Below are 25,252 nucleotides of genomic sequence, written 5' to 3'. Positions count from 1 at the left end.
AAACAATACTTTGGGGACTACACTCCCGATAAAATTCACAAAATGTCAGCCGAAGAAATCGATAAGCTGTACGCGAGATACGAGGCTGGACTCGGGGCCGAGATGATGAAAACTATAGGATCGGCCATGACGCAGATCTACACTGGTATTGCGTCGTACTTCCTTCCCATTCCCCCGGAACGTCGACTTTACCTGTGAGAGGACCGCGAGAAAGACCTGTTTATTGAACATGCCTTGAGCTCTGTCAGCTGCTTGCTGTAGCACAAATACGGTATGTTTTTAGCCCCGGTGATAGTGGCGATTATCACAGCAAAGCATTGCCAATTTAAGGAGGGAAAAAATAATAGTAATGGTATACGAGATGGATGCTGTCCAAGAAATGAGCCAAATTCCACAGCAGGGGAACAAGGGAAACCCTTCCCAGGAGGAGAATCCTACAGTCACCAGGAAGAAGAACCAGGAAGAGTCGCCGCCGGTAGAAAAGGTGGTTTAACCAAGCATCACAAAGGTAACTACATGTGGAGCCCTCCACTCCTGTGGATTGCAGGCGCAACTGCTGCTGCCGCTCTCTCATTATTCATGTTATATAATAAAAGCCCAGCACCCCCAGAACCACAACCACAATTAGAGGTCAACCCACATATCATGTTATAAATATATATTTTTATATCATATACATAATGTCTGAGGGGAAAACGTTCATCAACGATGCATACCACGCCACCGTGGTCGCCAGTCTAGCCGTAGGGTACGCTCGTTTGACTAAAATGGTGCTCAAACAACCGACTATCAAGCTAGATTTCAACCTGCAGGATATGGGCATGCTCATAATGAACCTGGGTATGGTGCCATCCTCGTGAATCAAGGGATCATACCAGAAAATATTTTGAAGTAAATAGAAACATATATAGGATGGCTACGGTCGCTATGAGGGTCGGTGGGGCGTTAGTAAATGCCCTGGCATTTTCCGGGAACAATTGCCTCTTCTCGAAACTACGGGAGTCGAACGCGGCCGAGATACAGGCGGAACAAACACGATATAGCCATGGAGAAACTGCAAGCCACGCAAGCCGAGTACGCAAATAAACGTATACAGAGGATCGATAACATTAACGAGCAACTCCAGTGTGAGAACCATGCTGTTAAAACATTCGAGAACGTTGAAGACGCAGCAAGAGGATTATACCTGCTAACTGGTAAACAGCTAGAACCACTCCATAAGCCCACACTCGCTCAGTACTACACACCATCCCCGGGGGCAAAAGGACCGGGAATTGATCTTCATGGCGCTGGGTCTAGCAGCGACTGCATTGGTTGTAAAGCAATTAGACTAAGTACTCATATGAGTATACCAAAGATGAGACCCGCCCCATACCGACGCAAATACATACTTATGGGTAAGACCGAGCCCTGTGGTAGGAGATGTAGGACTGAGGGGTACTGCTGTTTCCATATGAGAAGTATCAAAAACGGCTTCCCGAACTACACATGCTCTGTATGCGGTATCGGAGTGAAATGCCACTACTGCCAATGTAAAGCTCACGGAGCAAACGTACTCAGGCACTATCTTATCTACGAGAATAAAAAGGACTAGGCATAATAATGAATAGTTTCGTGGAAAGTCGTTGCCACTGTCAGATGGATGTGGGTAAAAGTATAGATATCAGTGTCCTCAAACCTATGATTGTTGGTGAACTCAATATAAGGCACTGGAACACCTGGAGGGCTTCGCAGTTTCAATCAGGGTGAAAGTACTAGAAGGGCACACTTGGAATTACTTTGATGGTGGGAAAGGAGATGTGTATCAACGCGGGGATATAGAGAAGTTTGTTGACAACTCGTTGCAAATAATACAAGAAACCCTACTACGCGCATGTTCTGGATGGGTAATCGATAAGGTCTATCTAGATACATATTAAGGCCACCACCTTTTTTTTTTATCAAGGTTGGAAGAGTTACCTCCCTTCCGGCGGCTCAAATAGAGATTGATATACTTAGGTGTGTACACAATGTCTACTACTCGAGAGCTCAGACAGATTGCGAGAGAACGAGTGGGTTACTCCCGAATGAGGAAACCAGAGTTGTTGAGATTACTCGACATACAACCCCCTCCCAAGGTAAAACAACTAAAACTCCAAGGAAAGAGCTTGGGCTGACGGGTTATTCTCGTATGAGGAAAGCCGACCTAATCGAATGGCTGAACGACCCGTAGTAAAGACCCACGCTGTGAAACAACTGAAACAGGCAGCTCTAGAGCTGGGGTTAGTAGGTTATTCCCGTATGAGGAAGCCTGAGCTAGTCAAACTATTGCGTCAGCATATAGCTGTTGATCTAGAGTTCGTGCACACTGAGCGCGCTGTAGGTAACTATCTGAGAGGCTGGCGCATGCATGTGGATAAGAACATAGACATCGCCGACACCAAGCCTCTAATCGCTGATGAAGTTAATGAGGAACTAAACGATTTGGGAAGTATAAAGTTTCAAATCACAGTGAAAATGTCACTCGATAAACAGCAGAATGGGGCTATTGAGTACGTTCAGCCCTACTTCCGGAGTAAACAAGAAGTCGTGACTCATACCGAGACTATAGACGAATCAATCGATATCAGTTTTCAGCAGATACGCGAATACCTAGAACGCTACACCCACATGGGCTCCGGGTGGGTCATGTATAAAATCGATAAGGTCTATCTAGACTTACCTAACTACGTACCGTTCAGAGGCGGGTCGTACCTAGACTTACCCCCCCTACTATAAGAAAAAACAGGCCATAGTCAACATCAAGAGACGACTGCATGAGGTTAGCTATCAGGTCAGCCTTGTTTCCAGCTGACACTAATTCGAACAGGCCTTCTAGCTATCCCCAAGACGATGGGCTCAACTGGGATGGTATAGATGAACCCACCCTCATATCCCAGATCACTCAAATAGAAAAACAGAATGATATAGCTATTAACGTCTTAGGGCACAAAGGCAACACAACGGTCGTGCACAGGGTCAGCCCAATAAAAGGTCAGCGCGTGATCAATATATTCATGATCAAGCGATGTGATAAGTATCACTACACGTGGATATACCTCAGCAGGCTGTTGCACGACCAGTCGAAACACGTTGGGAATTAACACTTTTGCATACGATGCCTACACGGCTTCACACAAGCTGATTTATTAGAATCCCACCGGGAGGATTGGCAAGGTGTGGGGCAGACGGCCATACGAATCGACATGACCAAGGAAGGCGACAATGACCTAAAATTCGCCAACCACAAGAATTAGATGCCCGTGCCTTACATCAACTTCGCCGACCTCGAAGCCTTGATAAAAAACATTGATATCGGGCCGACCCCCAACAGACGCAAAACACAGGAGCACATGGCCTGTGGGTTTGGATACGTGGTTGTCCGATGTGATGGGGAAAGGAAAGCTCCCGTAGTGTACAGGGGTCCCAACGCGGCTGAAAAGTTTCTAAAGTGTTTGCAGGAGGAAGAGAAAACTATCAGGAATGCACTGTACACAGTCGCTCCCATGCGTATGAATCAAGCCGACCGGTGAGCTCACTGCTGCAGCACTCGCTGTCGCGTGTGTGATAAACTGCTGAACGGCGATTCCGTGAGAGATCACTGCCATGTCACCGGTAAGTATAGAGGCGCTGCTCACAGCGCATGCAACCTCAAGCTTAGAATCAACCCCAAGACAAAAAACATCCCCGTGGTCTTCCACAACTTGAGAGGGTACGACTCTCACTTGATCATGCAGGCCATCGCGAGGGTAGACATCATCCTGAAGTGCATCCCGACCAACATGGAGAGATACATCTCCTTCTCCCTGAACGGCCTGAGGATCATCGACTCGGTTCAGTTCCTCCTGTCGTCACTCGACAGTCTGGTCAAGGCCAACGATACTTTCCCCATCACTGATCGATACACCAACGCCGAGACTCGACCCCTGCTGATGAGGAAGTGCGTGTACCCCTACGAGTACATGGATGGCTGGACCAAGTTCGCCGAGACCCAACTGCCTCCCATCGGCCAATTTTACAACAACCTGACCGACTCGACAATCACCCAAGACGATTACTCGGACGCGATTAACGTATGGAATAAACTGGGCTGTAAGAAGCTGGGTGACTACCACGACCTGTTCTTGAGAACAGACGTACTCCTGCTGGCTGACGTGTTCGAGACGTTTAGGAGGACGTGTTTCAAGCAGTATCAACTCGACCCCGCATGGTACTACAGCAGCCCAGGTCTCTCTTGGAATGCCTTGCTGAAGAAAACCGGAGTTAAGCTGGAATTGATCACCTATTACGACATGTACTTGTTCATTGAGAAAGGCTTGCGAGGTGGGATTTCCATGGCCTCTAAATGCAATGCGAAAGCCAATAATCAATACGTGAAAGGCTACGACTCGAGCAAGCCAACCACTCACATCCTCTACCTCGATGCCAACAACCTGTACGGCTGGGCCATGAGCCAGTATCTACCCACAGGGGGATTCGAATGGGCATCACCTGAGATCGATGTTATGAGCATCGTGCCGGATTCGAACAAAGGCTATATCCTCGAAGTGGACTTGGAATACCCCAAGGCATTGCACACATCGCACAACAGCTACCCCCTTGCCCCCGAACGTTTGAGGGTTAACCCGGACTGGATGTCCGAGTACCAACATAACTTGCTGGGTGGGCGGGTGGCAGACGTTGAAAAACTCGTGCCCAACTTAATGAATAAGACCAAGTAACCCGTTCACTGTCGCAACCTACAGCTGTACCTGTCGTTGGGTATGAGGCTGACCAAAATACACAGGGTGCTCGTGCTTGACCAGAGCCACTGGATGGAGCCCTACGTCAGAATGAACACTGACCTGCGAAAGCTGGCCACCAGTGACTTAGAGAAAAACCTCTACAAGCTCATGAACAACTCGGTATTTGGTAAGACGATGGAGAACCTGAGGAAACGAGTGACCGTGAGGCTGGTTCGGTTGAAAGAGGAAGACAAGCTCTGGAAACTGATAGCCAGCCCGGCATTCAACCCGAGCAAGATATTCACCGACGACCTGGTGGCCGTGCACATGAAGAAAAGCCACATCAAATTCAACCGGCCTGTTTACGTGGGGATGAGCATGCTCGATTTATCCAAACACCTGATGTACGACTTTTACTACAACGAGCTCAAGAAGCAGTATGGCGACAGGTGTGAAGTGCTGTACACGGACACGGATTCCCTGCTGATGGAGATTTGAACCGAGGACGTGTACGAGGACATGAAGAAACGCCTCGATTTGTATGACGCCAGCGACTACCCCAAGGACCATGCCATGCACAGCACGGTAAATAAAAAAGTGCTCGGCAAGATGAAGGACGAGTGTGCTGGCACGCCCATAGCCGAGAACATAGGCTCGAGACCCAAGATGTATTCCATCCTGAAAGCTGACAACGGTGAGATCGGAAAGGCGAAGGGTGTCAAGAAGTACGTGGTGAAACAACACATCAAACACGCCAGATTCCAGGAAGCCCTGTTCAGACCTTCAGACATCAAATGAGTGAGTGAGTTAAGATTTTAAGTCACATCGGCAATATTTCAGCCATATCGTGACTAAAGCAAGTTATAAATATATTAACAATTTAAGTGAAATTATAAAATTCTGCCAACGAAGGACAGTAAAACAACTAGATTATCACAGATATATATGTGAGTGAGTGAGTTAATATTTAACGTCACATCGGCAATATTTCAGCCATATAGTGACGAGAAATGAGATATATATGTAAAACTAGTAATTGAATCTAAAACATTTTAACTATAGGGGACAACACAATATAAAAATGGGCTATAGATCGCTAACAACTGAAGGTAGATCACCATACTAGGGACCATGGGGACTTACAGTACATTTGCTTCCTGCATGGGCCCTAGCTGGATTTACATCATCCCCTCAGCTGTTAGCAATTGAGATATATCTAGCCATACATTAAAATTACACATATTCTACGATTAAAAAACGGGAAGTTGAAATTTACTTTGAATGTTTTGGGACTTACGTACCCTCTCAGGAGGACAATAATTTTACAGTACTTTAACCCCCCTCGAGGATACAGCCACTAACAATCTGTGTTACTAATTCAAACTTCCAATAATAAAATATATATCTATTTACAAATCACTTAACAGATCTAATTCTTTTAAAAATGCAATAATTAAATGAGAACTAACATTATTAAAAAGATCCTTCATACTGTTTACTTGGAAATAGTTATCCCTTGTGATGGAATATTCAATGCAGTCAAGCAGACATCAAATGAACATGCTTAAAAGCGAAGGGCACAGGATATACGGACTGACTATAAACAAGACGTCCCTATCACCGATGGACACGAAGCGCTGGATAGCCATCGACGGGATCAACATGTACACGTACGGGCATGAGAAAATTGAACCAAGAACATAGGTGTGTATATATACAATGTCACGGAACCAAAGAAAGTTTGAGGTTATTTACTACAGACCGCGTGGGTACTGGAAAGGAGCTAGCGCCGTACCTAAGCTGGCCAAAATGGTGCAAGTACCCCCGTACGAGGCCAAAGCGTGGCTTGAAAAACAAGCCCTGTGGCAGATCTATTTACCTGCACCACGCTACGTGCCTAGAAGGCAGTTCGATATTACCGTACCCAATAGCGTCCACCAGGCCGACCTCCTGTTCCTACCCCACGACAGGAGGTACAAGTATGTCCGAACCATCGTTGACGTTGCCAGCCGCTACAAGGAAGTCGAACCCTTGACCATGAAAGGATGCGGCCCAAGTAGTCCGCGGATTCGAACGTATATACAAACGCAGTCCACTGACATGGCCCACAGAGCTGCAAGTTGATCCCGGGTGGGAGTTCATGGGTGCCGTGTCACAACTGCTAGCCAAACACAATACCAAGATCAGGCGTGGCGTGGTCGGAGTCCATCGCAGCCAAGCCATAGTCGAGAGATTCAATCAGACTTTGGCCGAGCGCTCATTAGGGCACCAGTATGCGAGAGAGATGGTCAACCTAGAAAAAAGATCGATGGAATGATAGTGCGGCTACTTCTGGTGGTGTCGGCTATGAACCACGAAACCACCCATCTCACCGGCAAGAAACCAGCCGACGCTATCAAACTGAAATCAGTAGTGGCTGAGTCGGCTGCACCATCGCATGGGAAGGGGAAACAGATACCCGATAGGGCCCTCGTGAGGTACCTCTACCAGCCGGGGGAAACACGAAGGGGACACTCGGAAACGAGCCACTGATCCGATATGGTCAGTCAAAACTTACAACATAGATAAAGTAGACATCAAAGCCAATGAGCCAAACTTGTACTACCTGAAAGATGGGCCAGAGAGAGATTTCGTCAGAGAGGAATTATTGGTCATACCATATGGCACAATGTTGCCACCCAAGCAAAATATTTAACACTTACCTTGTCGAGTGATTCACATTAAACTGTTGGCTGTCAACACGACATAGAGCTATCACGTGATCAGGAAAGTGCTAGTTCGTGGTCATAGTGACCGGGAAGTTCACTGGGGATTCAAAAGTAGTATGTACAATGGTGGCAAGATCTAAGGGCCTGACAAAAGCTTTATTTATGAAATAAAGCTTTACAGCGACCTTTCTTGGAATTGATCTCGGACTATCATTGTATATACTACTCACGTGCCATATATATCAGAAAGCGTTAGGTACCGAACCTGTCTGTGACCATGATCATCTCACTGGGGACTATCGAGGGGCACAGCAAAAATATAATTTACATTTTCAGTTTCGACAATCAGACGGCAAAAAGGTTGGATATAGTCAGGTACAGGATAACTTCATTCCTGTCATTTTCCATAACCTCAAAGGCTATTGCTCGCAACATATTATCAAACATTTGGATATCACATACAAGGGAACAATTGATTGCATTGCCAGCAACATAAAGAAGTACATCTCCTTCTCTTTGGGTACTTTGCTGTTGGCAATCTATAGTGACATAATTTTAATTTAAATGCTAGTTTTAATATCTCAAATTGTGATATTCTAGTTTGTTTTACTGTCCTTTGTCGGCAGATTTCATACTGTTATATAACCTACAGTTAACATGTTACCTGTTTAATCACGATATGGCTGAAAATTTGCCGATGTGAAATTTTTGCTCACTAAATCACTCAATTTGGGTAGTTTGAGGTATATAGATTCCTTTCAGTTTCTCAACTCCAGCTTGGACACTTTAAAACGTGAAAGCTGACTCTTCTTCTAAGTTCCATTATCTTTGAGAAGAAGAATGTTCTGTTAAGTGTCATTTCAACTTATGATTAAGAAAGGGTTCCGTCCATACGATTGCATGGATGATGAAGAAATAATTGACTTGAGGCAACTGCCCTCCAAAGGCAAGTTTCACAATGTGTTAACAGATACCTGATATCTGATTCGGACTATCAGCATACAGAAACGACCTGGAGCACGTTCAGTCTTAAACCTATGGGAGAATATCGTGATATGTACTTAAGGGCTGATGTTCTTCTGGCAAAACAACTGGTCGCAAAACATCATCCATGTATCTTCGAGCATTCAGGTTGCCATGAATAATCACAAGTCTCGTTTGTCCTCCTGAGAGGGTACGTTAGTCCTAAAACTTCAAGGGAAATTTAGCTCTACCAAACTTTTAATCATAGAATATTTGTTATTTTAATAATGGCTAAAACTCAGCACAATCGCCAGCGGCTGAAGGGATGGTGTAAATCCAGCTAGGGTCCATTCTGGTAGCTAAAGTACTGTAAGTCCCCATGGACACTAGTATGGTGATCTACCTTCAGTTGTTGGTGATCTATAGCCCATTTTTATTATTGTACTGACTGTAGTGATTCAGTTTTACGATAGCGTACTAGTTTTAAATTTATATCTGTGATCTTCTAGTATCTTACTGTCTTTCGATGACAGTTTATTACGTTCTAAATTTATTGATTTTAAAATTGATATTAAATTGTATTCGTCACGATATGGCTGAAATATTGCCGATGTGACGCTAAATGTTAACTTACTCACTCACAAGTCTCGTATATCTCACACACACACACACACACACACACACACACACACACACACACACACACACACACGCTACCGGTTGCAAACGGTCGCAGGCAAAACCTAATCTCGTCGGTTAACATCACACGTCGCCAATTACGCAGGTCCCAACGTCGAACTCGCCTGGCCCATGTCAATCGAGGACGTCATTTTGAAGAGTCAGATATCACTCCGAGGTAGGGTCGACGTCCTCAAATACCATGTTATCTTAGTCGCCGGTACACTGTATGTCGAGTGATACGGTGTCCAAGTGCCGTCGCCGTTACAAAACGATTTCTCAGATGAATTGTGCGTATTTGACCTGGCTCTGGCTCAGTATTGTTTTATCACTTCATTTTTATTTTGGTGAGTTTTTATGTAAAACTTTGCGGTGTAAAGTTTCTTTTAAGCACTAGTTTATTTGTGCGTGTGATGTATGTATATTCGACTTCATAGTGAAGGTTGAAAAGGTGGAACATAAACGTCCCTCTGGCATCCAGGGGTTAAAGATGATGGAGAGGAGGGTGGTTATGATTTTGCTTACTCCATGTTTGACTTCTATACTCAGAGGAAAAAAGGGAACATTGCACGTATATGGCCATGTAGCACTAAGGGGTATGACCATTACATGGTCCAGATGATCCAAGGGGGGATTTCATTCCACAGTAATTGACACCATTAAAGAAGATACACCTTCTGCCTTTGTTTAACTATACTGGCCACGTGGTAGTTGTGTTGTACCTGTATGGCATGAAGCCAGCAGTGTGCCGCTTTGTGGATTATCGATGTTGCATCTCGCAGGGTAAACTGCCGGCCATCTCGGCAGACCACATCTGCTGAGCCAAGCTCAGGTTAATGCAAGGTCAATGAGTGCCGTGACATATAAACGATCTTTACGTAGCAAACACACATCGTCTAGTCAACAACTTTCTTACATGATCATGTGAAGTTCCAAACACAACAAATGACAAAAAATGTCTGAAAATTGCTTTAACAGTTTTTGATGATGTTCCAAAGTAAAGAAAAAATATATATTCATCAACAATATGACATACTGACAAAGAAATAACGTACACAGCACATCAGTATCAGTAACAACACATGAAACTAGAGTGACTTTATTGCGCACCACGTGACACCAAGAGATCCACTACTTTCGGATGTCCCCAGAATCTCGCTATTTCGACCGCCGTATGACCGTAGTCGCTCCGGACATTGATATCCGCCGCGTGGAGAGAGAGGACCAGCTTCACCGTCTCCAAGTCTCCTGCCAAACAGGCCCAGTGAAGGATGTTTGTATGAGAATCGTCCGTCAGAGACACATCAGCTCCTTCCGTCACAAGAAGTTCCACTACGTCTCTGTGTTTACACCTTGCTGCCACAATCACGGGTGTTACGCTGTTCTGTCCTCTACTGTTGATATTCACCACGTTCAGTGACAGGACCAGCTTAACCATCTTAATGTCGCCTCCCCGACAGGCGTAGTGAAGGATGTTGTCATTGACATCGTCCACCAGTGACACATTGGCTCCTGTAGTCACAAGGAACTCCACAACTTTTCTGGGTGCATACCGTGCTGCCACCATGACTGGTGTCCTGCTCCTCCATCCTCTACTGTTGATGTCCACCATGTTCAGAGACAGCACCAACTTCACCGTCTCCAAGTCGCCTCCCACACAGGCCCAGTGAAGGGTGTTCTCACCGATATCGTCCACCTGTGTCACATCAGCTCCTTCCTTCACAAGGAGCTCCACTACATCTCTGTGTCCATGTTGTGCTGCCTCTATCACTGGTGTCCTCTTCCTCCATCCGGGACTGTTGATGTCCACAACGTTCAGAGACAGGACCCACTTCACCGTCTCCACATCTCCTCCCTCACAGGCCCAAATCAGGAGGTTGTCACCGACAAAGTCTACATATGACGCATTGGCCCCGCTACTCAAAAGCAGATCCACTACTTCCCTGTGGCCGTACTGTGCGGCCACCATCAAAGGTGTCCCGGTCTTATATCCTTTACTGTTGATGCCCACGGCGTTCAGAGACAGGACCAGCTTCACCGTCTCCATGTCGCCTCCCCGACAGGCGTAGTGAAGGATGTTGTTATGGTCATCGTCTACAAGTGTCACATTAGCTTCTTCTCTGACAAGGAGCTCCACTACATCGCTGTGTCCGTTCCATGCTGCCGCCATCACCGGTGTCCTCCCGTCCACTCTACAGTTGACGTTGGCAAGACCCACAGACAGGATGCTTCTCACAGCCTCCAGGTCACCGTCCCTGCTAGCGTTGTAAAGGTCGTCGTTTGCAAGTGATCGAGTCTCTGTAAAAATAAGTAAATTATGTACACATCCGTACATCCTTGTCATAGATCTACTATGTTTTATGTGCGTTGACAAGCGACTCAAACACTCAACAACAGTACGACATGACGAGTATTTTATTATGCCAGTATGTTTGTATCCAGTAACAATATTTTGAGTATGGCTGGACAGTGATAAAGTGTGTTTATGCTTTATAAGCTGTTGAGATGAGTCCAACTATTGTCAGGAGTTACCTACATAATAAGATGATATTATATTTTTATATAGGCTGACATGTCAGCCTGTTTTGTTTGATGTTGAACGCCACCCTCAGCAGTATCGTAGCTGTCTGTGAGACGATGGGGAAGCTTAGCTTTGCGCTGCTTTTAGCAATTTTCAGCAAATATCACGGCGGGGGACACAAGAAATGGGCTTCACACATAGTACCTATCGAACCCGGTGTTCGGCGTGACGAGCGAGCGTTTTAACCACTAGGCTACTCCACCACCCTGTTAATTGTAGGAAGGTCTGGGACTGAGATTCCTGGGTTCTCCCACCTACCGTTCAGATCAGACTTTTCTGTCGTTCCTAGGACCGGCGGAACCCTCTCGCCCGGGCTCTGATTCTGACTTGGGTCAATCGAGGCTGAAACAGAGAATACATAGTACAGAAATCTATGTAAAACATGTAAGCATATACACGTAGTACAGTTGTCGCCTAATGCTTTGCAAATAAAATATATTCTCGGATAAATTGGGTTTTAAATATATCTCTTTTGTTTGGTGTATTACAAATATTCGGTTAAATTAGAATCAAATACCAGAACGAAAAACAGTTGGTGTATGGCAGTGTTATTCATTCTGTGATATTCATTAGATGGCAGTGGCGAGCTATATTTAGACAAAGTTCGGGAAGCTACTATGGGGTACTACAGCCCTATTAATATTTCTTCCTCTACAGTCGACCCGTGAAGTTCCGGGGTAGAATAGATCTTCAGCAACCCATGTGCTTGCCATAAAAGGCGACTATATGCTTGTCGTAAGAGGCGACTAACGGGATCGGGTTGTCAGTTTCGCTGACTTGGTTGACACATGTCATCGGTTCCCAATTGCGCAGATCGATGCTCATGCAGTTGATCACTGGATTGTCTGGTCCAGACTCGATTATTTACAGACCGCCGCCATATAGATGGGATATTGCTGTGTACGGCGTAATACTCAACTCACTCACTCACTCCTCTGCAGTCTGACCTGGGGAGTTGGAGAATCTTCTGGAGTCATTTTCCTGGTTATACAAGGGTACCTAACTCTTGCTATATATATTACATCTCAAGTTACAACAATTGTGTGGAGATTATTCTTGCTGTCGATACTCAGCCCAGGCCCTGTTATGTAAACTTCACCCATTGATCCAGTGAGGTGACAGTTATTGTCTCTGTCGTTATTGCTGTAATCACGACTCTTGTCATTATAACATATACTTCCTTTGAGGGGCTGTGGAGAAGCCTAGTGGTTAAAGCGTTCGCTCGTAACACCGAAGACCCGGGTTTAGAATCCCCACATAGGTGCAATGTGTGAAGCCCATTTATGGTGTTCCCCTTGGTGATATTTCTGGAATATTGTTAAAAGCGGCGTAAAACTAAATTCATTCACACTGCTTCCTGTGAATTTGTACTGTCATTCGATTTCTGTGCCGTCACTGTAATATCTTTGTAGTGGTTTGTATTAATGTGGAAACTTTGGTAATGATAGAATATAATTGATAAATAGATTACATTGCTTTTTTATTTTGTATTTTGTTAAGCCATTCTTAATTCAGTTAATGTAAGAATGAAATTGCTCCTTATATCACATATCATTGTCGAATCACTTTTTTTATTCAACTTGGGAATCGAGAAGTAGCGATAATAGTTTTTCCTACATGAAACGCAGAGGAAAAACGAAAAAAGTCAGCTGAAGAAAATACAACAAGTTCAGGTTCCTTGGCAACTGCCGAGAACGTATGTTGTAGTGATGTGATAATGTATATACACCTCCCTCATGGGTTTCTGCCAAACGCACCTTTCTTCATGTGCAACAAGAGATATTTGTAATCTGGAGATAAGCCAAAGACAACACTCTGTACTTCGTTCCACGATAAGGCACTGTTAGGGGGGGAAGGGGGGGTCATCTCACTATTCCATCTGGATTTCCCAATGCTCACAGTGGTGCCAGCTCCGACATTATGTGTATCCCTTCTCCCCAACACACAGTGTATCAAATGGATTTGATATTCCAGTGTTCGAGTTCTGACGATCACCAGTTTACGTCGCGAATTATTACACTGAAATCTTCAGATTCCTTTGCTGATATGGCCCCTGCGTGATCTTTATCGTTTATCGTCTTTAACTTTGTTGATACGGTCCCCGCGAACATGTTTTCACTTGCTCATGTCAGCACACGTTGTTTACCATTCTAACCCGTGATTCTGACGACGATAGGTCGTTTGTTATCGTGTTACGTCTTGCCTACTATAAGCACTCTCTCGATCGGGATCGTGCTAACATCGTCTGCCAGGCCATGTGTCCATGTCGCTTCTCACAAGATTTCCGCTTTAGATTCACCTTCTTCGTAAACAAAATCCGTACTATACTTAATTGCCTCCACGGGGTGATTTTACAGGTTATACGTGTATCCTTTTGACTTCTTTTCATTCTTCAATTATTCAATAACCTGTTATCCACTTGCTTTCAGATTATTCCCTTCTGCTAGTTATAGAACGAAGGCAACATTTGCAACCTTTGAGAATATATTTATAGATATCAATACGATCTGCGTGCATGTGGTTTCTATATAATTAGGATGGGTGGAAAACGAATGCAAGTCAAGTACTCTGCGGGACGGATGAATAATATTATTCATTCATCTATGCTCGGCTTGAGGGTTTACATTTCAGGGATCATGAGAAAAGGCAGCTTCATTGATATATTTTACGTGAAATATGAGATACTAATAAATATTGCTTATTACGCTCTGAATAAATTGTTTTATTTGTTTCAGTTGGCATGTTGAATAGTTTAACAAAATACATTTATTTTCAAAACGTATTCCTTCTAAGTCTAAAGCAAATGCAGTAAGGCATCCTTAATTTGAATTGAACATTGATGGTTATTTCACGAAATATGTGCGTGCATAAAATGTCAATGAGAGCAAATTGTTACTGCTTTGGTGATATGAAGCATGTTACAGCGATAGTGTTTTAACAGTGTTAAAATATTCATAACTCGTTGACGCAAGGTTTTTAAGATTGTTGTGGTGAAGCAGTCCCTTTCTAGTTTCTCTGGCCGATCTTTTCTAATGCATCCAGGGAACCAATAGGTGTACACAAGTATTATTTTGCAAATCGTAACACCACATTGTCTTCCTTATTAAAATACCCAGTTAATTAGTGAGTGAGTGAGTTTAACTCGTCACGTCGGCGATATTTCAGCCATATTGTAACTTGACAAAGTTAAAAGGATGTATGATTATCTTAAAAACTGTCATCGAAGTACAGAAAAATGACCAGCAATATATCACATATTTGATTTAAAACCAGTTCTGGAACATTAAAACTGAGTATTTGACATCGATACATACAAATGGGGCTCGGGGACACCAGCAACATAGGTTAGAACACAATACTAAGAACGATGGGGATCACATGATGAATCGTAAGAACGCGTGGAGCTTGACCAGGTATTTTGTTATGTTTCGGCCCAAGAATGCTGTCGAAGACAAACGTGGGGGATAATGAAAGGTGGGGACCATTCCTAATAGGTCAACATTACTCTTTCACGTGCAATTACCCTTTGGTACCCACTGATTACTCCAAAACTTCATTTAGGCATCTCTGTCTCCTGACTGAGGGATGATACAGTGTATAAAACACAGCATATCTGCCAATACATCCCGTGTTGTCATGGCAAGTAAACCCTGTGATGCTATGCCCAATAACTCTACGTTGACATGCCCAGAACACCTTTTGTTAACATGCCATGCACATCCTATGATGGCTTTCCCAGTACATATTACATTGACACTTCTGTAACGCTTATGTTGACCTAACCAGAAAGAAATCTCAGCTAAAAGGCTCACCTTCTGAAGCACGAGGATACGCAGAGGGCAAAGTCGTGAAAAACATATGCGACAACGACTTTTCTGTAACACCACTTTCATTATTCCCCTCCCTCCTTACACAACTCATATTCAGTGTCGTCAAGTCCTCCTTGAGGCCAGTGATTTTCTGCTTTGAATCATGCAAATCTTCAATGGTCTGACTGAGTTGAATGTTTATACTCTGAATTTCTGCACGTAACTTTTGCTGCATATGCCGTACGCCTTCCTTGTATGATTGTTCATCTTCGATGTGCTCTTCAATCTCTTTTCTTATCATCCAACAGCTTGTATTCAGAGTCATGAAGTCCTTCCTGAGACCAGAGTTCAGCATCCTTGCATCACGAAGATCTGCTTGTGTCTGATTCAGCTGAATCTGTAATGTGCGGATATGTGTGGTCAGCTGGAATCGTAGTTTTCCAAGACTGTCTCTGTAAAAGTCCCTTGCCCGTTCAACGTCTCTGAACTGTTGAGCCTTTGTGCCCCGTTCACCGGCTTTCAGGCTGTTGATTTCACCGGGAACATGTCCACTGATGCTATCCCCAGTATATTCTTCATTCAGAATGTCTGTGATGGCTTGTTTGACCAGACGCCTTATAAAGTTAGGAACGAATGTTTCAGTCACTTCCTGTTTCAGAGAAGATTCCAATGCCTGAAAGTTGTTTGTCACTTTAGTCTCCCTGTTAACAGCTGTAAGTTTCCATTCGCTGACCTGTCCGGACAACTGTCGCACTTGTTGAGCCAAGTCTCTCAATCTGGCACGGGCATGTACGTCCCTGACACCACACAACAACACGAGACTGAAGAATACAACTGTTACTATCGCCATTGTGTAAGGGTACTGTGTAGCTCGCAGCTAGGAAGTAGACTGCATCGGCACTGGATAAACAGCATTGGTCCGACGCAAATGTTTGGCAAAATGTCAGCTCGGGGAAACAGATACTCACAGACGTATATGTACATGTGGTAACCTAACAACAAACATGGCGATGGAGATAACTACATCAGATCATCTGTATGATACAAAGTGTCAATGTTGTCCCGATAGTAGTTATCTGTGAGTCTGGCCTGGGCAATACGGGGCGTAGTTCGGTCAATCATTCTACATCTACCACACATTTTGGACCCACGTTCACATCCGATCATGCTGTGCAACATAAACATGCATAAAACATTCTGTTCATCACTGGAATATTGCTGAGTGTGACGTTGAAGTGAAAACAAAACGTGAAAGCACACGTATTCTCTCAAGACTTCTGCAAAATCACTTCCAGTGAACATAAGCCCATGTGATATACCAAACTTTTTATTACGTTTATATTTACGTTCGAGCAATGGCAAATCTGTATCTGTTTATGAATATAAAAGTCACTTCATTTGCATCAATATAAAGCCCAACATTTCGTTCTTTCATTCAAATTGTTTACAATACAAATGAATATAAGTGGTTTTATATTCTGCGACTGGCACCTACATGTTGTGTTTCAACGTTAGCTCTAAATTTGGCTAACACTTGGACGTACCTGGCTTCCGTGGTTTCACAAGGGAGAACTGACCACAGAACATATCAATGACATGTATCTTCAGTATAACCGAATTATAGATGTAACATCATGATGCTCCATGACCAAGGCTGTGTTTATATACCTGATATGTGACTTGCACTGCATGAATAAGACGCACTGCCAAAAATATTTCCTTGGTTGCCTTATTCCAATACAACTGATTTAATATCGCATATTCTTAAGGTGCATGTCTTGATTAACTTACTAAATGTGTTATCATGAGATAGTTACAAAAATCAAACTAGTTTTAAAAAGAAAATTGAGTGTCATTATATTGGAAGCGCTTATACCCGCATTGGTAATGTAGCTGGACTGGGTAAGTCAATATGATATAACATTGTGTCGTACAATTGACAGAAAATTGCTCTGAAACCGTGTTCTCCCAAGAAAATCAACAGTTCCGTTTCTGTGGAGTTTACAGAATAACTACTGATGTACTTGAACCTTATAAGGAACACCGTATGATAATAGAGAATAAAGATATAACACCGGTACTCATGTCCTCTCAAAACAAGGGAGTACTTGTAGGGTTCAAGGGATTTATTGGCACATGGTGTTCTACAAAGTGGTCCAGATCTGCCCTACAACATGCATAATTCAATTGTAAAGATTGTGGACATAGGCAGTACATAGACACAAGATAACAATATTACTTATAATACTTTTAAGATTTACAGTTGATTTCTATATATACTTTAACAAATCCCTTTAGCTAAAACATATTACACTTTATATAGAGATCACATGCAATTAAACATAAACATATTACCTCGTCTCAGGGACGCAGGCTATAATAACTCCCAGGTGTACAGTGATGTAAGCCCTGCACAAAAAAATGGTTTAAACATATTTATTTCCAAAAGAGGAACCGGATTGGTAAACAAGCAGTATGTTGCTTATCTGAATACCGCTCCGGTAATACAGATAAATTATAGACATAACAATCGTGAGGAGAAAAGCATGATATTATCAAACAGTAAACAATAGCTTTCTGGAAATGTAACAATCCAACACTGTAATAGCCGCTTATAACATTAGAACCATTAGTGTCGGAAAATATTTAATAGTAAGTGCAATTTCGTTTTTGCTATTACAACACAAATCTGCCTGACAGTACAACGAAAGAATGGATAGATTCTAATAATTCATGATTACCTTTAGTAGATCCATTACAGTGGCCGTTTAGTATTGATTTGATGTCGTATCCTTTAGTATAGAAGTGCATTGTATGTCTTAAGCCAGAGTAATTAACGCACGAAAAGAAATAGTGAATTGGATCTTCGTAACAATAGCCACAAGAACAACAGGGATTTGAAGTTATATATCGTTGATAGTTATGTGCGTTTAAATAGCTGCAACCGAGCCTGAGGCGAGAATGGATAATCTCACAGAATCTTAATCCAGAGTTTAAATTGAAGTAGTTTTGACTGTCATCATTTGACACATTAATCTGTTTCTTAAAACTACCCAACGTAGCCGATTCTTTATAACCGGTAGACAAAGAAGTCCACAATCTTACTGTCTCTGGGAGAAATGACTTGGCATAATTTGCACTTTTACTATCGATAGTTTGGAGCTTCAAACGGTCTCGGAAACTAGTTTGTAGTGTCAGATACCTTAGGAGGGACGAGATTGCTCAAATATTTTGAAGTTAAATTATTAACCATTTTACAGAAAAATGTTAGATTTTGGATGTGTCTTCGAGTACATAGTGGTTGGAAATTTGTCTCATCATATATTTTGTTATGACTCGTACCGCGAACAGCACCGCAAATAGTTATAAGTGCATCAAGATTAAGTTTTTCCAGTGTTAGTGCTTCCTGTTTGGTACAATTGTCCCAGATGTGACAACAATAGTCGAAAATAGGCAAAATAAATTGTTTGTCCTTAAGGTACATTTGTAAAGTTTTACGTGAGAGACGATATTTAAAACCTCTAAGACAGTTTACCATGGGCGCAACCTTTTAAGCGATACAGCTAACATTGTCAGTCCAGGAACAATCGTGCTGTAGAGTAAGTCCCAAATGTTTATGGCAATTAACGTCATTAATATTACTATCCTTCATTGTTAAATTTCGTTTTGGGCTGGGCTGTACTTTACGAGAGAATTGTATAGAATCTGTTTTATTAGGATTAAATGTAACTTGCCATTTGTCAGCCCAATCAGAAATTTTACGTAGTTCATTATTAAGAGACAGAGCAGTTTCATCAGGATTATTTATTATAGCATAAAGTGATGTGTCATCTGCGAAGAGACGGATATTGCTGTTAATTCCTTCCTTCTTGATGAATGACACTTAGATGAAAGTACATTCCTTAACCCCAAGTATACTCTGTTTGATCTTAAGAAACCTATGGAAAGAACAACACAATATACAGGAAAAGTTAATAATTTTGGTAAGAAGCTTACATATTTATGTAAATGTATAAATTTACTTATATGTAATGGTCGAATTGGTGAAGATGAAGGTGTTTGAAGCCCCATATGTAAAGACAAAAGTCTTGTTTAATATGTCATATCATCCCCTTCCTGTCTACCTTTATTTGTTAATTTGAAAGTCATACCATTTCCCCCCCTATACTCAGATGTCCATTGTCCAGTTTCATTTAGTCTCCAATTAAGCGATTTCAATGCCGCCAAAAGTGATACTGATAAACCAACTACGACCATGAATACAGAAACCAATAATCCTACACTGCTCCGACCAACACGTTACAATCAAAGTAAAGCTACTGAGTATGTAAACAAGTTAGATAATGAACGTATCGATTTTTTTAAAGGTGTAGCGGAGAGAGCATTGCAAGGTCAAGGTGACTGTGAGGCGGTAGATACACTAGCCAATGAAATTGCTCACGTGTTATGTGATGCTGCACGTGCAACTTTTGGCGTGAATGAACGACACCCTACTCGTATTACTAGTGCTATGCTTCGTAAGCAGTCTCACAAAACATGGTTTAGTAAAGATTGTCATGTAGCAAGGAGGAAGTACAGAAAAGCTCGTAAACAGTTTCAGAAATTCAAATCGTATCAAAATGAGATACATTATAAAAAACAAGCTAAAGATTATGAAAGATGTTTGTATAAGTGTATAAACAAAGAAATGTACCGAACTAGTAGTATCGTGCAAGATAAAGCACAGTCTTCAGTCAATCAGTACTGGAAACTTTTGAAACCTGCAGATAGTACTCATGATTCATCTGGTCCAAATTTGGAGGATTTCTTGAAACACTTCAGAGATATTAACCTATGTACACAAGATGGAGTTGTTACTGATGATAATATTGCCTTTGATACACATGACACTTCTATACTCAACGATGATATTACCTTACTAGAATTAACACATGCTGTGAAAAAAATTAAAAGAAATAAGGCATCAGGTATAGACTTTATAGAAAATGACTACCTCATTGACTCTTTGTACATGATTGGACCTTTATGTGTGACTTTGTTCAATCTCTTGTTGAAAACTAGAATAATACCAGAAGCTTGGCTAGCGGGAATAATCAAACCTGTATACAAGAATAAAGGAAAAAAGGACGACCCTTCATCGTATAGGCATATTACCATCTTGAGCTGTCTAGGAAAACTATTCACTTCTGTACTAAACACGAGGTTGTCTAACGTTTTAGACAGTAATGGTATTCTAAGTAATGTTCAAGCTGGTTTCCGCAAAGGGTTGTCCACAATCGATAATATCTCTGTTTTAAATATGCTGATGAATTTGCTTTAAAAACGTAAACAAAAGTTATATTGTGCATTCATTGACTTCTCTAAAGATGTGTGAAGCCCATTTCTGGTGTCCCCCGCCATGATGTTGCTTGAATATTGCTAAAAGCGGCGTAAAACCAAACTCAGTCTCTAAAGCGTTTGATAATGTTTGGAGAGCCGGTTTGTGGCATAAACTATTGAAGCAAGGTATACATGGGCGGTGTTTCGACTTAATACAAAATATGTACAAAAACATAAATCATGCGTATATGCAAATCATAAGAATTCAGACTACTTCCTGAGTGAGTGTGGAGTAAGACAATGTGAAAATCTATCACCACTATTGTTTTCGCTGTTCTTAAATGAACTTGAGTCACAAATTTCTGATGCTAATTGTGATGGTGTTCTTATCGACGGTTTAGATGTGAACATTGTTTTACACCTTTTTATTCTCTTATATGCAGATGAAGCAGTACTTGTTAGTCAAAGTCCTAAAGGACTCCAGAGATTATTAAATTCGTTCCGTATGTATTGTGTGCAGTGGAAACATGATGTCAATACATCCAAAACCAAAATTGTAATATTTGGTGGTGGAGTACCTTCTAAAAGTAAACATATATGCTATTTCGGAGAACATGTACTAGAGATTGTTGAATTTTACATGTATCTAGGTTTAAAAGTACATAGATCTGGTAGGTTGGTACACGCTATCAAAACTTTAATTGACTCAGGAACTAAGGCTATGGTCTGCCTTTTAAAAACGCCAACGTAATGGTTGTTCCCATTCTCTGCTATGGATGTGAAACCTGGGGACATGAATCACTGGATTTTATTGAAAAAGTTCACTTGAAGTTTCTGAAACTCATCTGTAATCTTAAAGTATCTACCCCAGCGTACATGGTCTACGGAGAAACGGGAAGGTATCCTCTGAGAATTAAGATTGTAAAGAGATTGATTAAATATTGGCACACCCTTGCTGTACCTAAAGTATCAAACGTTAAAAATTATCTAACACTTTACACAACTTCGTTGCACTACAAAAACAGCACTATGACTATCAGGATAAGTGGTTGAATGTTATTGAATGTACGTTAAATCATTTAGGTCTTAGTAATATTTTCAGAAATCCAGAATGTGTTAACACTGAATGGCTTTCCTTAAAGGTAGAACTAGTTTTAAAAGATCAATTTACTCAGAGCTGGTGGTCTTTAATGAATAATTGCCCTAAGGCTCTTTATTATAGGGCTATACAAGACTCTTTAACATTTGAACGTTACTTGTTTCTTCCAACTAATGTTTATATCCCAATTCTGAAATTCAGAACAACTAACCACCTTCTACGTACCCATTGAGATCGACCGCTGGGAGGGCATAACCAGAGAAAATAGAACATGTAAGTTATGCGACTCATGCGCTATGGAACCTCATTATTTACTGAGATGTAGTTATTTTAATGATAGTAGACTAAAGTATATCCCTTTGCAATACCTTAAATGGAAAAATCTGGTTACCTTCAAGCAACTAACGTGTACAAAGAAAACAGCAGAATTGAAAAAGCTATCTATGTTTATTAATAGTATACTATCACACTTTAAATGCTAACTGTGCCCCATTTTGTCATTTTTTAAGTAATCCATTGCTATGTACTCTTGTACCACCGCTGGGTGGTTGAAAGAGAAATAAAGAAGTTGAAGTTGAAGTAAGTTCAACGATGTCGTTGATATAAACTATAAACAAAAGGGGTCCTAAGACAGAGCCTTGGGGAACGCCGGCTAAGATTGATCTTTGATCAGACGCGTAACCATTTATAACAACTCGCTGACCTCTATTGTCTAGATAACTCTCAAACCATTTCAACAAGTTACTCCCGATACCATAACGTCTTAGCTTATGTATAATACCTTTATGCCAGACCTTGTCAAAAGCCTTACCGCTATCTAATGCACCGGTATCTTCCCATAAGACAGACTGCTTAAAACAACACATTTTATTGTTGGTTGCATAAGGCTTAATTAAGCTGTACCCTTGATAATAATGGTATGTTCCCAGATAAAAAAAGACAACAGTAGGTAGTAACTATAGTTTTATCAATTCATGTAATGAATTATGGTTTTTTAAATTAAGACATGTTGCATCAACATATATTTGCCAAATCACATTTACTTCTTTGATTGGCAGATCACATTTACTTGTGAATAGTATCAAAAACAATAATTTACAAACATTTACCTATCAAACATATGAGACCAAGCCGAAGGTCCCAAAACATCAAAGTCAATTTAGTTCTACCAGACTTTTAATTGTAGTATATTTATTATTATTAATAATAGCTGAACCAATGCACCCGCTATAAAGTCATACATTTACGTTAATTGATTTACCGTTGAATCGCCTGGCATGAAACCGGATTGTAAGTTTGTAAGTATTTCATTATCCCTAAAATGATTAAAAACATGTTTAAAAATGCATTTTTAGAAAATATTTGCTACACAGCTTGTTAGTGCGACTGGTCGATAGTTAGAGCATTCATTTATGCTGCCTTTTTTGTGTATAGGAACAACTGATGCCTCCTTCCAGATATCAGGAAACACTATTATTCTTTAATGATAAATTAAAAACTTCAGATAAGGGAACTGCTAATTGTCTTGCATTCATTTTCCAAAAAATATTGCCAATACCATCTGGGCCTGTTGCTTTAGTGATATCAAAAGAGGAGAGAATATCATGGATTTCTTGGGGACTAAGTGTTAAGTCACATAATGGGTTATCTACCTCTGAACGAATTACAGGATATCCCTATTAGGAGCAGCTACTCTTGCCTGATCTGCAAAGAAATCATTCATAATGTTTGCTGTTTCACTACTATCATCATATAGTTTATCGTTATGGATTATCGAAGGAAAAGTATTAATATTGGTGGTGTGTTTACTTTGTATATAATTCTTAACTAAACGCCACCACGTTTTTGTACCGTGTTCATTGTCTCTTTCTTCATCAAATTATTCATGTACATCTTCTTTGCATTTCTTACCGCGGATATCACTTTATTTCTACTCAATCTAAAAAGCGCGGGTCAGATGATGAGTTACGCCTTTTTGTGATTTTATGATGGCGATTGCGTTTACGAACCAATTTACGTACCTCTCTATTCATCCAGGGGGCGTCCTGGGGTGTTATCGTAATGACTTTATTTGGAATATAACTATCGCATAATTCAAGAATTGTACCAGTCAAGTCGCTTGGGATACGATTAATATTTTCAGAGGCACAGATAGCATGCCAATCAAGAGTTTATAAGGCATTTGTAATACCGTCAAAATCAACTAGAGTATAATTATATATTTTTATCTTGCAATTGATCGATTTTGCAATCGACTCATTGATGGTGACATATACAGGGCAATGATCGCTACATACATGATCTAAAACACCCGATTTAGTCCAGCGCTAACACTTGAAACAAAAATAAGATCAATTAATGTACAAGAACTGGGTTTTTATCCTTGTAGATTCAGTTATGAATTGTGTTAGTCTAAATAGCAGTTGTAATTGATTAATTATATAACTTGTGTCTGTAAGAAAATCAATATTAAAGTCACCAACTACAATTGTGTCCATATTAAGATCAGCAGCGTTATTGATAGAATCTTCGATTAAATCCCAGTAAGCTTCTGTTTTGCCCTGCACAAATAAGTATACTATATATAAATATTGTATAATATTTATGGTACAGTTACATTAGCATGTACAAATTACACACATTATAAATTTCCAAAATACTGTACATACATACATGATACATAGAGTACTTCTAATCTTTATATATGTTAGCGCCAATAAGGAAACTCAGCCAATAGCGTTACTGCCTAGTCAATAAGGTACTGCCTAGTCAGTAGCGTTACTGACTAAAACGACTAGACAGTAAGTTTACTGACTGAATTATATTTTCATTTTTCCGCTTATTGCCTAAGTCAGTAGTGTTACTGACTACAACATTTCAAAAATATTTAGATTTAAATATATATTTCTTTATTTCTCCATCGATAGTATAAGAGTGAAATACACTCTGTGAATACAAATCAGCTAAGCGAGAATTTAGACGATAACATCGTAAGTCTAAAAGGAAACAGCGTTCAGATACAAGCAAAGAATTAGAAAGATGATCTGATGCAGACATTGGTACTTTCTTTAAGTCAGTTCGCAAAATGAGGCGACAAAGTCCTGGTGTTAAAGAACTAGTAGTCGGTGACAAATGTGCAAATACAGCGGAGGATATTTGTGAACTCTGGGGTGATTATTTTGCTGATCTAGCTAAGCCCCACTGCTCTTCATCATTTGACAATAACTTCAAAATATCAGTTGACAGAAAGGTTACACATATAAGCCTGGAACACTTATCATGTGATGACGATGTTTTGTGTGAATGTATTGCAATAGACGAAGTAAAGGGACACATAAATAATCTCAATAAAA

The 25,252-nt window shown here is 41.2% G+C and overlaps 1 protein-coding gene and 1 long non-coding RNA gene across 2 annotated transcripts; one reads left to right on the top strand and one right to left on the bottom strand.

Moving 5' to 3' along the window:
- The first annotated feature begins 8,039 nt into the window (after positions 1–8,039).
- LOC124283377 lies at positions 8,040–24,210 on the top strand. The gene is made up of 3 exons (XR_006900336.1): positions 8,040–8,049; positions 13,450–13,457; positions 23,334–24,210. It is a non-coding gene; the product is annotated as an uncharacterized LOC124283377 (long non-coding RNA).
- On the bottom strand, positions 10,048–16,392 carry LOC124283370 (ankyrin repeat domain-containing protein 17-like). Its single transcript, XM_046719406.1, has 3 exons — positions 15,485–16,392; positions 11,931–12,014; positions 10,048–11,389 (listed from the first exon to the last, which is right to left on the bottom strand). Exons 1-3 carry the CDS (start codon positions 16,329–16,331, stop codon positions 10,191–10,193), a joined length of 2,130 nt encoding a protein of 709 aa, XP_046575362.1. The 5' UTR covers positions 16,332–16,392; the 3' UTR covers positions 10,048–10,190.
- Positions 24,211–25,252: the final 1,042 nt, after the last annotated feature.

Source organism: Haliotis rubra, unplaced genomic scaffold (genome assembly GCF_003918875.1).
Source record: "Haliotis rubra isolate DU_JTF1 unplaced genomic scaffold, ASM391887v1 Scf314, whole genome shotgun sequence".
NCBI lineage: Eukaryota > Metazoa > Mollusca > Gastropoda > Lepetellida > Haliotidae > Haliotis > Haliotis rubra.
Note: the sequence above shows the minus strand (reverse complement) of the source record. Positions and strands in the feature narration are given on the sequence as shown.